This window comes from Solea senegalensis, linkage group LG19 (genome assembly GCF_019176455.1).
Source record: "Solea senegalensis isolate Sse05_10M linkage group LG19, IFAPA_SoseM_1, whole genome shotgun sequence".
In the NCBI taxonomy this organism is placed as follows: domain Eukaryota; kingdom Metazoa; phylum Chordata; class Actinopteri; order Pleuronectiformes; family Soleidae; genus Solea; species Solea senegalensis.
Window position 1 is genome coordinate 3,444,343 of NC_058038.1, and position 13,676 is coordinate 3,458,018.

At 38.3% G+C, this 13,676-nt stretch overlaps 2 protein-coding genes across 2 annotated transcripts in view; one reads left to right on the forward strand and one right to left on the reverse strand.

The window, feature by feature from the left end:
- LOC122785250 (dedicator of cytokinesis protein 7-like) overlaps window positions 1-13,676 on the forward strand; it is a 32,229-nt gene that overhangs the window by 363 nt on the left and 18,190 nt on the right. Inside the window, exons 2-11 of the mRNA XM_044050974.1 lie at window positions 619-831; window positions 1,866-1,951; window positions 2,045-2,111; window positions 2,397-2,546; window positions 2,744-2,824; window positions 4,421-4,577; window positions 5,472-5,602; window positions 6,700-6,793; window positions 7,784-7,946; window positions 12,966-13,083. Of these exons, the coding sequence (XP_043906909.1) occupies window positions 619-831; window positions 1,866-1,951; window positions 2,045-2,111; window positions 2,397-2,546; window positions 2,744-2,824; window positions 4,421-4,577; window positions 5,472-5,602; window positions 6,700-6,793; window positions 7,784-7,946; window positions 12,966-13,083 (1,260 nt within the window). The remainder of the gene's footprint in view (window positions 1-618; window positions 832-1,865; window positions 1,952-2,044; window positions 2,112-2,396; window positions 2,547-2,743; window positions 2,825-4,420; window positions 4,578-5,471; window positions 5,603-6,699; window positions 6,794-7,783; window positions 7,947-12,965; window positions 13,084-13,676) is intronic.
- angptl8 (angiopoietin like 8) lies at window positions 9,002-11,813 on the reverse strand. The gene is made up of 4 exons (XM_044051674.1): window positions 11,488-11,813; window positions 9,598-9,747; window positions 9,388-9,498; window positions 9,002-9,312 (listed from the first exon to the last, which is right to left on the reverse strand). Exons 1-4 carry the CDS (start codon window positions 11,782-11,784, stop codon window positions 9,295-9,297), a joined length of 576 nt encoding a protein of 191 aa, XP_043907609.1. The 5' UTR covers window positions 11,785-11,813; the 3' UTR covers window positions 9,002-9,294.

The following is a 13,676-nucleotide window of genomic DNA, read 5'->3' on the forward strand; positions in this document are numbered from 1 at the left end:
GAAATATTAGAAGATGTTGAAAAATATTGAGCAATGTCTTGTTATGTCCACAAAACAAAATTATTTGGTTTTAAGGATTTCTTTGTAATGTGGAGTAAAGAAACCGAACAATGGCTACAGATAATAATGAAACTTGTTTTAATTCTACAAAAATGCTAAAGATGTCCATATTTGTGCATAATTTACAGCCATATCTGCGACTCTGAGTTTCATTTTGAATTGGCAAACAAATCATTTCCTAGAGATGCTTGGTAAATTAACTAAAACTTACTTTTTTGGCATGTTATTTAAAACATATGCACATAAATCTTTACTTAAAGGTTGGGAAAATTTTGCAAAACAAGGCGCCCTTGCCTAAAGTACATACTTAAGCATTAATCATGTTATGATGCAAAGGGCACTGTGACTTGTGTATTGTATTATGGATATTTTGTGTTCTTTGTGTTGGTCATAACGGATCGATGCATATACCTGGTCCATTATCCGTTGTACTCTCTCTATATGAATCCTATTAAGCTACAGGGTAATTGGATCTGCCACCTATTGCTCTCTATATCTTTCTGTGAAGGAAAATTAATAATGATCTCACCCCCTCTGACTCACTCCGATGTGTTTTAGGATGACGCAAAGCGTCGGTCAGTCAGCCTCGACGAGACCCCCCGGGGCAGCTGGGCTTCCAGCATCTTTGACCTGAAGAACTCTTCCCCAGACACCCTCCTGCCGTCTGTGCTGGAACGCGCAGCCGCCGAGGACATGGACTGCCGCAATACCGAGGCTCGCTTGCAGGGGCGCCACGGCGACCTGCTGGGCCTGTACCCTCCCCCCGACGAGGTTTGCCGCTCTCTGTTGTTGAACGGGACCGTGGTAAAGCTGTAGTAGACAGAAAAAAAGCTCCGCCCACATTTATTTTGAGGTTGTTTTTGGCATGGTGTGAGTTGATCTTTTATTTAGATATTTTTTTCATTCATTTGGTTCATATCCTTACATTTTTCAGAATATTTAATACAAATACAGACTTACACAAAGAAAACAGATGAACTGAAGTTACCACAAACATTACTGATGTCACCAAAATGTTGTAATCTTAGAAAAACACATTATTAACATTACAAACAAAGGTTTTCCAAAGATTTTGAACGATTATGAAAAAGCTTTTCTTGAGGATGAATATTCTTGAGGCTACATTTAAACGTGAAAAAGATCAATCTTAAATCCCATAAAGACTGAATACACATAGACGCCCCCTTGTGGCACGATGTTTTCCCATTTTATTTTATCCCTGTTAATGGAAAAACGCGATAATATTGTCTCATTCTGACATGTGACCTTATCATAGTGATTATTTATGTTAAATATGTTAAATAACTTGAATTTTAATAAGCTTTATCGAAGTACTCGTTAGCATTTTTGTTCAGGTCATTATAAATGATTACAATTGAATAAAATAGACAATATCCTTACCCGTTTTCTTTCGTTTCTTTAGAGCGATGCAATCATATAATGTGCTGAGGCCTCACTATTTTAGTGAGACGTTAAATGTCAGTAGTGTATCTTTGCAGCAGAAATCATTGCTAGTAATATTAGTAGATTCACTTTCCATTTGCTTCCTCTCTGAGTTACAGTATTGAATTTCCCATGAAATGAATGCTCTTTAACGTTGTGGAAACTCTATTGTAGCTCCGTCTATAAGGGAACTGTTTGCTCCTTTCCCTTCCTTTCTCTCAATTGCTCGATCCTTCTTTATTTCTTTGTACACACACCGTCTCTTCCTCTGCTTCCACGTTGCCATGGCGCCTGTGTAAATGTTACTCGTGTGTGTGTGTGTGTGTGTGTGTGTGTGTGTGTGTTTATGGTCTGTGTTGCAGGATGAAGCAGTGGAGAGATGCTCTGTTCCTGAAGTGCCCAAAGAACACTGTGGCCAGAGAATCATGGTCAAGTGTCTTTCTCTGAAGTGAGTGACATTCACGAAAAATAATTCACCCTCATACTCCGGTTCATTAATCATAAACAACCATAATATATGGCTTTTTTTTGTTTGTTCCAGGTTTGAAATAGAAATTGAGCCAATATTTGGAACACTTGCCCTCTATGATGTCAAGGAAAAGAAAAAGGTATATATATTTTTTTATAATCACAATAAATGAGATTACTTCTTTATTTGGTACAGCGAGTACTCCAATGGCTTTCACTTGGTAAAAACCACTCCCGTAATGCTTAGCTCATGCTTGGCTAATTGAGTTTTCCCCGTCTCAAAAAAGGTCTAAGTGGTTCTTGCGGTTTAAATCACTGAGTCATAACTGAATTAAGAATCCCTTAACGTGCATTTCCATTATCATCTCTCCTTCCCCCTCCTCTTCTCTCTTGCTTCCCGCTTATCTCAATCTTCCCTCCGACAGATCTCGGAGAATTTCTACTTCGACCTGAACTCGGATCAGATGAAAGGGCTGCTCAAACCCCACACACCTCACGTAGCCATATCCACGCTGGCCCGGTCGGCCATTTTCTCCATCACTTATCCTTCCGCTGACATCTTCTTAGTCATTAAGGTACAGAGAAACTGCTGTGTTACACACACACACACACACACAATAATCAGACCGTGTTGATGATAGCACACTCACTTTCCCTATAATTCCCTGCATCCGAACGTGGTACTTTCACTTACATTTAATATACACGCTCTGTAAACGTGTGCACTAATTAATATGAGGAGAATGAATTAAAGTGTTAATTATGATTTCAGCTCGAGAAAGTCCTCCAGCAAGGAGACATCGGAGAGTGCTGTGAACCCTACATGGTCATGAAAGAATCGGATTCAACCAAGGTAATGGAGATTTAGGTTTATAGAGTTAAAGCAACACAATGTAGGATTTCAAACCTCAAACATGCTTGATATATCGCGACCATCGAGTAAAAACTGTCACATGAACATAATTATGAATCCATCTGCGTGCGGTTCTCATTTGATTAATTGTGCTATTGAGAGAGCGACTGTACATTAGAAAGGCCGGCCATGTCATTATTTGTTTACATTTTTTGAGAGTGTATGGATTAGTAAGCTGCCTGGTTCAAAATGGATAGCTTGCTCTATTTAATTTAACTGTCATTGATTATCCAATTTTTCACATGAAAATATTGAAAAATATTCTTATGCATCCAAGACGATATATATATTTATATATATACTTGGAAATGATAATGTTCTTAAACGTCTTGTTTTGTCTACGAACCAAAATGATTCAGTTTTAATGATTTCTTTGCTAAAAAAGCTAAAACAATCTTGTTTTTATCATGAAAAAAGCTTCAAATCTATTTTCAAAATAGTTGACAATTTATTTAGTAATCAAGTAATTATTTCAGCTTTAATTTTGTTGTTTTTTTGGGGTTAGTTTTTCATTTTCGTTGTTGTTTGTACTAGAGCTGAAACAATTACTTGATTAATCGATTAAAATGATTAAAACAAGATTTCTGATTGTTTCAGCTTCTTAAATGTGAATATTTAAAAAAAAAGATAATTAAAAACTGAATCATTTTGGTTTGTGGACAAAAACAAGACATTTGAGAACATCATCATTTCCGGGTTTGACAAACACCGATCAACATTTTTAATGTAACCAAACAATATTTTTTTTCCCCCATCAGTTAAAATCTTATTTCATGCTCCAACAGCACAAATAGAGCTTTGATTCACTCAGGCTTCTCACGCCTCTTATCTCTGCGTCTCTGTCACTAATGCACACATACAGAACACATTTGTACAGCGGGTCTTGTAAACATACAGTAACATGACGTCAATGTATGTTTGAGTAAAGGTCACAGGAGATTAGAGCTGCAACTAATGTTTATTTTCCATGATCAATTAATCTGTCAATTATTTCTTCAGTTGGTTGAAATAATTTCAAGAAAAATGGTTTCCCAAACCTCAAAAATGATGAATTTTAATGATGTCTTTGTTATATGGAGCCAAGAAAGAAATCAGAACAGATTTATATTTAATAAGCTAGAAAAACTAGAGCGCTTGTTTTAATGAATTACTCAAAGGAACTTAAATTGATTATCAAAATAGTTGATGATTAATTTAGTAAACAATTAATCGTGGCAGCAGCCACACAGGACATGCATCCAGCACTGAATTTGATGCCAGGTATGAACGCTTCTCCTGGACCTGCTGAACTGTACTTTGGCTGACTGTTGATAACGCGGTTTGAACGTGGACCTGAACCTCGTCGCAGTGCTCGGGCACGTGAGACCCCTCAACTGTCTGCTCACCGGCATTTCTCAATTCTGTCTGGGAAAGCTGCAATATTTACCGTCACCTTTTCACCCCCAGCTTTTGGCTACTGCTGATATTTTTGGTCTTGTGTCTTTGTTTGTTTTTTTCTTTTTCATCATTTCATCATTTGCTCTTGTCCCACTCCAGCACAAGGAGAAGCTGGATAAGCTGCGGCAGCAGGCGGAGCAGTCCTGCTGTCGGCTCGGCCGCTTCCGAATGCCGTTCGCTTGGACCGCCATTCACCTCATCAACATTGTCAGCAGCGTCGGGGGTCTGGACCGCTCAGACCCCGACTCTGATTCTGGTACCACTGACCACGCACATCCACATACAGTTACACTTACAGTCTGACCAATACTGGATCCATGGGAGATGACGAGGGGGCAGAGACCATATTGATTTTTAGAGAGAAAGCAAATTCTGATGATGATACATGACCTGATATTCTTATCTGATTTATTTGGAGATCTTAACCTCTTAGTATTTATACTATGGATTGGTATATTGTTGGATATTTATAATGGAGATCATAGTTCATTTTTACAAGTTATATTCACCTGAACCTGATTATAGGACTATTAATGCAAATTAGCTAAAATGTGTGAAAATGTTGAAAAATATCTCCCAAACCTTGAAAATGTTGATCTTGTTTTGTGCACAAACCAAAAAGATTCCGTTTTAATTATTTCTTTTTAAACGGAGCAAAGAAAAACAGAAAATATTTACATTTAAGAAGCTGAAAATCAGAGAGCTTGTTTTAATTATTACAAAAAACCTTTAAAACTGAATAATCGATTACCAAAATGATTAACTAAATAAGCCATTAATAATTGGCTGTTTATTACAAATAGTTCTCAAAAATGTGAAAAATGTTAAGTCTCTAAAACTGACATAGAATGTTGTAAAACGTAAATGTTTTATCATTTGTTATCATTAAACAGTTGTATTTTATCAGATGGAGAATTAAAAGGAAAAAATCGGCTGAATATATAGGCCAAGAGCATTAGTATAGGTCATAGAAAAACCCATATTGATCAAAATTAAGAATCTCTTTTTTGCCTTTTTAACATATATATTGTTTTTATTTCTAAATAACTCCTTTAGCAGCGAGTATTAAATGTGCATTATTCTGTGCTTGTGTTATTTAGAATTCCTGCTCATCCTCTCTAACACTATACCATTTGTGTCTTCCTACCAGAGCGTAAAAGTCATGGCACGTGGAACGAGAGAAAGAAGAAAGGCTTTGAGCGAATGAGCATCGGTGACGACATGTGTAACTTTGCCACGTTCCGACCAGCGACGCTTACCGTCACCAACTTCTTCAAACAGGTCAGACTCCTCTGTCATAGCTGCATGACTCATGTTGTCATGTTTTTTACTTATTGTTACAGTTGTCCCGACATTCATGTGGTATGTAAAGTGGCCCGACTACCTGCCAAACATCACACCAGTGCCACATTTGAAGCAAAATAAGGCACCGGTTTAGTAGGACTTGATCAATTATTTCCATAATTGATCAGTCAATTATTTTCTTGGTCGTTTGGTCCATAAAATGTTAGAAAATGTTGACCGGTGTTTCCTAAACACCAAAATAATGATATTTTCAAATATCTTGTTTTTGTTGACAGACCAAAATGGCTTCTTTGTTATATGGAACAAAAAAACTGAAAATATACACAAAGAATTGGAAAAATCAGAGAAAAAAACATTCAAACCATTAAATTGATTATTAAAATGGTTGACAATTTATTTGTTTGTTGAGGTGGTTAGGGGGGTGCAGAGTTCACCATGTTGCGTTCAGTAGGGTGACGGCCCCAGGGAAAAAGCTTCCCCTGAACCTGCTGGTATGAGCACTGAGAGAGCTATAGCGCCTCCCGGAGGGAAAAGAGTCCGTGTTTGAGATGGGAACAGTCCTTCACGACGCTGCGTGCCTTGCGCAGACATCACTTCTCATGGACAGCCTCAATGGAGGGGAGTGAGAAACCGGTGATGCGTTGGGTGGTTTTTACCACCCTCTGCAGTGCTTTCCGGTCAGAGGGGAAGCACATACCATACCATACTGTTACACAGTTAGTTAGTATGCTCTCAATGGTGCAGCGGTAGAAGTTCACCAGGATCTGAGGAGACAGATTGGCATTTAATGATTATTTAAGGTTTAACACAAATAAAAAGCTGGTAGGACTAACATGGAAGCTTTTGAATTGCATGTACAGTGGTGACAAATATCTCTTCACAGAAAAATGTGTCACTAACCACCTCCAAGTTTAAATGATTAAAAAAAGTTGAGTGTTTAAAACACTGGGGCGTGTCCACTGGAGGAACCAACCTCCCCAAACACAGTTTTAGTAGAGACCGTTATCACTACAGTTATTTTATGAGACATTTATTCTCATTTAAACTCTGCTGTCCTGCACATGTGCATGAAGGAGGGGGACAGACTGAGTGACGAGGACCTCTACAAGTTTCTGGCCGACATGCGACGACCGTCATCTGTTCTGCGAAGACTCAGACCTGTAACAGGTGAGCAAGACTTGCATATGTCTAGCTATTAAAAGCTTTGTGCAGGGGGTTTATGTCTTAAAAGTCTTGAAATAGTGTTTCCTTGAAAAGTGGAGTTTTGTGTGTTAGTCTTGAAACAGTCTTGGCTTATAGTAGAATTTTAGAGTCTGAATTTCCAGTATCCTGTATGTCGCATTCTTCACTATACACAGACTGTAGACATGTAAATAAAAAGCAGCAACAGCATTTTAGCTGAGTCGTGCTGTGGGCTTTTTATATGGAAGAAGAATATTACACAGTTGTTACACAGTTGAATAATAATGAAAGGAAATAGCTTGAAATTTCATAAGTGTGTTGTTAACAGCGTCATAGACTGTATTGGACTGATATTGATAAGGCTGAATGGTTTATGAATTAATATCTAATTGCAATTATTTTGGCTGAATTTGCGATGGCGATATGACAGGAAATTGTCATTTTTCCACATTTATTCTCATTTTTATTTGAATAACATTTAAAATGATTACTGTGTAACATTTGTTCGGTCTGTAGAATATGATGTGCCTAGGTCAGGACAATATGTAATCTAAAATGGTTATTTCACACACATTTTGTGCCATATTGCAATTTGAAAATTGCAGTAGGCCATATTGCAATTTAGTTAAAACTTTGATTATTGGTTAAGCTCTAGATATCGGTATCGGACATGGAAAAGTGGTATCGTGCCATCCCTAGCTCGAACATCTGAAGTTTAAAAATTGGACCTCACCCTAAGTCCAACACAAAAGCATACTGCAGATTTTGTGCTAAAAACATGGACATTGCCAGCATGGGAGAGGCAGCACTGGTGAGCCATCTTCAAAGCAAGAAGCACTGAAATCTGGCTGCCAGTATGTTGAGATCACCGCCAGTTTCCAGCTTTTTCCAATCAAGAAAGTCGGCAAGAAAATGTGTTCTATTTTCTATTTTATGATGGGGTTTTTTATGGTCTGTGTGTATTTTGTTCCTCAGCCCAGTTGAAGATCGACATCTCTCCAGCTCCAGAATTACCTCATTACTGTCTGTCACCGGAGCTGCTTCATATTAAACCCTACCCTGATCTGCGTGTTCGTCCAACCAAAGACGTGCAGGAGTTCCCCGCTCGCTATGTCTACACTCCACACACCGCCTACAGGTGAGCATTGGAACATACACTTAACTCTTTCACTGCATTCATGCTACACTGTGTCCACAGCTGCTTGTCAACTCCTATCTAGGTATGTAGAAGTGGTCAAGACGACCTGCTGCTGAACTTTTGGTTTTAGTATTTTTTCAGAAACTGCTGTTCTTATCAGTCAAAACCATCTCCAGTGTTTACAGATAAATGCTCTGAGAAAGAGTAAATATCCAGTGAGCTGCCAGCGGTCCTCTGGGCCAAAATACTTCATTGATGTCAGAGAATGACCTGTTCAGTCAACAATAACTCAAATAACCACGCGTTCTGACCAACGTCGGACGACCGCGTCTGAATGTACAGCATGTCGCTCTGCAGCTGCAGAAGACCAGATTGGTGTCCTGTGTACCTAATAAAGTGGCGTGTTACAAATAACTCAAACATCTTGTAACATTTAAATAAGTTTATTTGAAAAGCATTCTAAAAAAAGTTTACTAAGTGCATCAAGATAAACAAAAAAACAGACAAAATGTTACATGAATATTCCCTGACAGCAGTTTGTTGGCATGTTTATGAAAGTTATATGTTCAGATTTTGTTGCAGCTGTGAGAACATTTGAACAGTTTCAACTACGGGGGTGTTTCATGGTGGAAAAACATGTGTCCAAATAACACCATACAATTCAGCCCCACAAAGTGGAATCTAAAAGTGAAAACACAAACTGAATATTACCTATTAATGCTGCGTTTCAACTAAGAACTCAGAGCAACCTCATGTACTTTGAGTTAGAATTCCAAGATATTTATTTAACCGTGGTTTTACAATAAATCGGTTGCACGCACAGTACTTTTTAAAATTTGTATCCGTAGACATGTTGTGTCTGTCTGGAACGTGGTGAACTTGAGGCTGACATCACTCCCAGTTCCCAGTTCTGATGTCAATGAAAAGTGAAATTGTGGGCCTCGGTCCCCTGTTGGGCTGTGCAGGTACTGCAGGTTGGCCCTCAAAAGTCATAGAAATAAACAAATGACCATAAAAATATGGTTACATCCAAATAAAGGTAATTAGTATGGACCTTATAGAATAAAGAATATGTATGAAAATCACTTCTAATCTATAGTTTTTGTGTTTGATCAGAGCTTTGATTTAAAGTTTGCTGGGCCTCGGAAGATTTTCACAACATTCTTCAGTTTGGGTTTGGCTGCTGTAGATAACTCCTGTGAAAACAAGCACCTAAATCATAATGCTGCTATCATGGTCATACATCATACGTGTAGTTTTACACAGCAGGGATGGAAGGGAGTGCAGTGAGAGCTGGGCGGGCCCGTCTCATTCCAAGCTGCAAAGACCTCAGTGTCGAATCGCGAAACTATGTCATCGCTTCACTCTGAAAGAACAAAAATAAAAGTGTAAGTTTAATTAAACATCAAGAGTTCAAGAACACTTTGAACGAGTGCTTCACCATCTCCTGCAGCTTGCAGAGCTGTTCATTCTGGGCCTCAATATTCTCTTTGTGGAACTGGGTCAAATGCTGCAAATGTTTCAAGGCATTGGAGTGCTCCTCTGCTCGCTCCTGAAAACAGGAGGCAAGTTTCAGTAACCTATTTCCTTCACGTGAGTGTTTTAAAGTTGTCTCGTGTTGTCCGTGAGTAGGTTTTCAGCTCCAAGTTACCTGCAACTCTTTGAGGCTAGTTGGTACAGCGTTGTTGAGGAACATCTCCAGCCTCCTCACTTTTGTCTGTAGCTCCGCCGCCTCCTTCTCCACACTGGCCAGCGAGTCTTTAGTCATCATGGTGTGAGCTTGCTGCTTGGCCATCTGGGCCTGTCAAAAGAAGCATCTGCCCAAATTATCCTCTTCCCCCCACACCAATGATCCTGGTGCAGCTGGCAGCTGCCTGCCGCCACAGTAACATGCTGCCTCCTCACTTTCTTAACTCTCTTCTCTTGTTTCTCATCTGATTTGACCCATTTTACAACTTTTCTAAAGCATTAATTATGTGTTTTTCATCTTATTGCCTCAAGACCTCGTGATATGTAAGAATATAAGGACATAAGTAATCAAAAAACTCCTCAAAACCCATCTTTTCAAACTGATAAGCTCTGTCTTGCAACAGTTGTACTACCCATTTGTTTTTCTTTTTGTGCTGCATAGCGTCCGTGGGTTCTTCTCATTATTGTTGTTATTAAGAAAATTAATCGAAAAATACATTATGTCTCTTTAACAGATGGAAAACATTCCCATTTGCTGGGCTCAAAAATGTTGATTTTCCAATTGATATACATTTGTATTTGAAATATGCGTAAAATCCTTAAATAGACTTGACCGTGATAGTCTCACGAGTTGTCATATTTCTTTGTTTCTTTGGCATATGTGGCGTTGAACCAGAAATAACTCCCTCAGGCCTCTTTTGTGTCACGATTGTTTGCTCAGGTGGACGTTTTAGTTTCTTTGTTTCCTCCATTGTCACCGGAAATCATCACTTTTGTCTTCTGATGAATGGATGCTAAGCTGCACTCACAGCTACCTCTGCTGGAAAACTTGTTAATGACTTATAATTGTCTGATGCTCTTCTAGGCTGGACAATTTAAAGGTGGACCAGGTTTTTTTTTAAGGTTTGAGTTTGAATGATCACCCATGGCTGTACCGTAGTGTTGCATTGTGCGGTCACATTAAATAAAATGGGGTTAAATTTTAATGTAAACATTGCTACTTTAATACATTTTTTAATTATTACAGGGCAACGACAGTTGTGTTAAAATCTCTTTCATACCCAAACAAAACTGTAATGGAAACTGAAATATCTCTAAATAAATAGAATTGGAAATTGAACTTATCTCTTTCATGCACTTCATATCTATACTGTAGGGCACTTGGATGTTCCATGTATAAACAAAATATTTAATACATAAAATGGTTAATAAAAACTGTATCTTTCCATCCGGAAGATACAGTTTTTGTGAGTTTAGTACCATTTATTCTTAATTATTATTTATATAATCATGCAAATTATTTAAAAGCAAAATACAAACATTTCTACATCTAAACTTTATTTGTCTAAACACATTAGAAAAATAAATTCTCCAATCTCATTACAACTTTGCAAAGGAAAGATTGAAATGCCTTAGCACCGAATAATCACTCAGGACAATGTTACCTCAGCCTTTCTTTGTTCATTTATGCTGCTCACAATCAAATACAAAGTACATTAAGGAATTATGTAGGGATATAGATTATTAGATTATTATTAGATAGAATTATTAGAGTAGAGTTGGCATAGTTTTTTTCACTCATAGAGTTTTTTTTCTCTAGTTTGAATAGTTGTTTCAAATCAAAGTTCTTCTTAAATATCACACCTCTGCAGCTCATCACATTTAATCTGACAGATACTTGACATTTTGCCTGTATGTTCCTCTGCTCCTGCATGTTGTGGCTTTAGATCTGCAGTTTGACTGGAAGTCTCAGTGGTTATCTCTCCTGTAGCAGCAGCAGCAGCAGCAGCAGCATACAGGAAGACTCTTGTTTACTTATTTTCTTTTTGGTGTGTTTGGTTGTTTTTCTTACCTGCAGCGATTGTATCACGTCTTTCATCTGCTTCTCCACCTCGGCAGCCTGTTCTGTCTCCTTCCCCAGTGCTTGCAGAGTCCCCTCGTGGCTCTTCAGTGCCTGGGTGATTTTCTTTAATTTTGCCTCAGTTGTTTCGTAAACATGATTCAGAGATTCACTGAACTGTATGACGCCAAACATCAGCACGTTGACTTCTTCCTGTGGTGCAGCCACCTTGTTGGTCTTTGCAAGCGGACTTGCATGGACTGCTCTCAAACCCGCAGCCACACAGAGTAAGCACAGGCCCCAGATCATCTTGATATCACTTAAAAAAACTGACTGAAGTCAAGTCTACCACAGTTATGTCACTGCTTTTCCAGCAGTTACGTCTGCCGGAGAGAATGTTTGTTGGATGTAGAATCTCAAAAATGACAATGTGTATTTTGTCTATCACAGCTGTGCAGAGGTGAGCATCATCAGTGAAACGCCCCTGTGGGATGAATATGCTGGGTGGTTACAGTGCCTTTTATGTGATGGGTACATGCAACAGTGTAGTGAAACATTAGCTCAGCTGTGGTTCGATCTCAGGTCTCGTCTTTGGCCTTAGTCTCAGTGACCTTGCCTTGAAGTTTAACCCCTGAGATACTAATTTTGTCATGTAGGTCACAAACACATGTGACCTAAATAACAATAAATACGGCACCTTTTTTGTGGCTCTATAATGATGTGAATCACAATATGTACAGTTAATGCTTTTTCAAGAAAACGTCATGACAAATGGGTAAAATCAGCTGTTTCTAAATATGAACACAAGTGACCTCTGATGTTTGACTTGGGCAGGAGTGAAGTTGACTTTCATCATGAAAATTCAGTGCCAGGCCACATGATTCTGTAGTGCAAACTCCACATCATCAAACTGTGCTCCTTAAGCTTTACAATTTCTTATTTTCTTGTTTTTCTTGTTTATTTTTAATTCTTCTCTAATTTCCAATCAGACTACAGTGCATATCATGACATGTGAATCAAAAATTCTCGGACTATGTATCTTCATTGGTCTCATGATTCAGTAATGTCAACTAATTGAAATGTTCCATCCTCAAAAAAACAAAAATAATGCTTTTCAATATTACGTGTAATATTGTCAATATTACACGACTGTGATTGATTATGTGCAACGGTTAATCGATCATTAATTGATTACTAAATGAATCGTCAACTATTTTGGGTGTTTTTTTTTTTAATAATTAAAACGAGCTTTCTGGTCAGCTTCTTAAATGTGATTTTTTTTTTTGCTGGGTTCTTTTCTCCATGTAACAAAGAATTAATTCAAGCAGAATAATTTAACAGACCAAACAAGTACTAGATTAATCGAGAAAATAGCCCTGTGATGCGTCTCAGAAATACTTCCATTAAGTTATTTTACTTGAAGAAAGGGACATGAACTGAATGTCTAAATTGAGTTGTATGAATGAGGCATGAATCATTTTGCCTTTCAGGAATCTGCTGTACGTTTACCCACAGTCCCTGAACTTCAGCAGCCGCCAGGGCTCGGTGAGAAACATCGCTGTGAAAGTTCAGTACATGGCGGGAGAGGACCCCAGTCAGGCTCTGCCGGTAAGTCACAGCCGCTGATAATCGGGTTTTGGCGACAGGCAGCAGTTCCAGTTCTCTGGAAAATGAAATTGGAGACACAAAAAGAACAGCTGGAGGCAGTGAAATATTGATATGATGTCACCTCCTCGGAAAAAGAGCGAACGTCTTCCAAACAACTTTTTTTGGGGCAGCTTTTTTGTTTGAGCAGCAATCGTTTCGCTTAAAGAGACACTCCACCCAAATTTACCTCATATAAAGAACTGATTAAATATGCCTCTGTAATTTGCTTTTTCCGTTAAAGAATCACATCATGTTAAGAGTCTTTACACGGCAGTAAGTTTGATATGCTTTAGCAGGAAAAGCACATCTGTTTTTACAGCAGTTTCAGGGATTTTAAATGAAATAATCTTACCTAAACTTTTTTTTCATATTCATTCTTATAAAATAAAAAGAAACACCTTAAATGTTATCTTTTGTTTTAGTTGTTCTTTTTAGAAAAATGAAACGCAGAGCTTGTCAGTGTAGCTTGTAGCTTGTCGTCATGTGCACCTGAAGACACAAGAGATGCCGTATATGAACCAGCCGACTGCACCAGCTGAACCAGCCAATCATGC

Bases quoted from the DNA above. Each gene is read 5' to 3' on its own strand.
- angptl8 (XM_044051674.1), bottom strand. From the start codon at position 11,784: ATGATCTGGGGCCTGTGCTTACTCTGTGTGGCTGCGGGTTTGAGAGCA. The intron at 9,748-11,487 runs GTAAGAAAAACA...TTCTTTTGACAG, and splicing joins ACGTGATACAATCGCTGCAG to GCCCAGATGGCCAAGCAGCA. The intron at 9,499-9,597 runs GTAACTTGGAGC...TCCTGTTTTCAG, and splicing joins CTAGCCTCAAAGAGTTGCAG to GAGCGAGCAGAGGAGCACTC.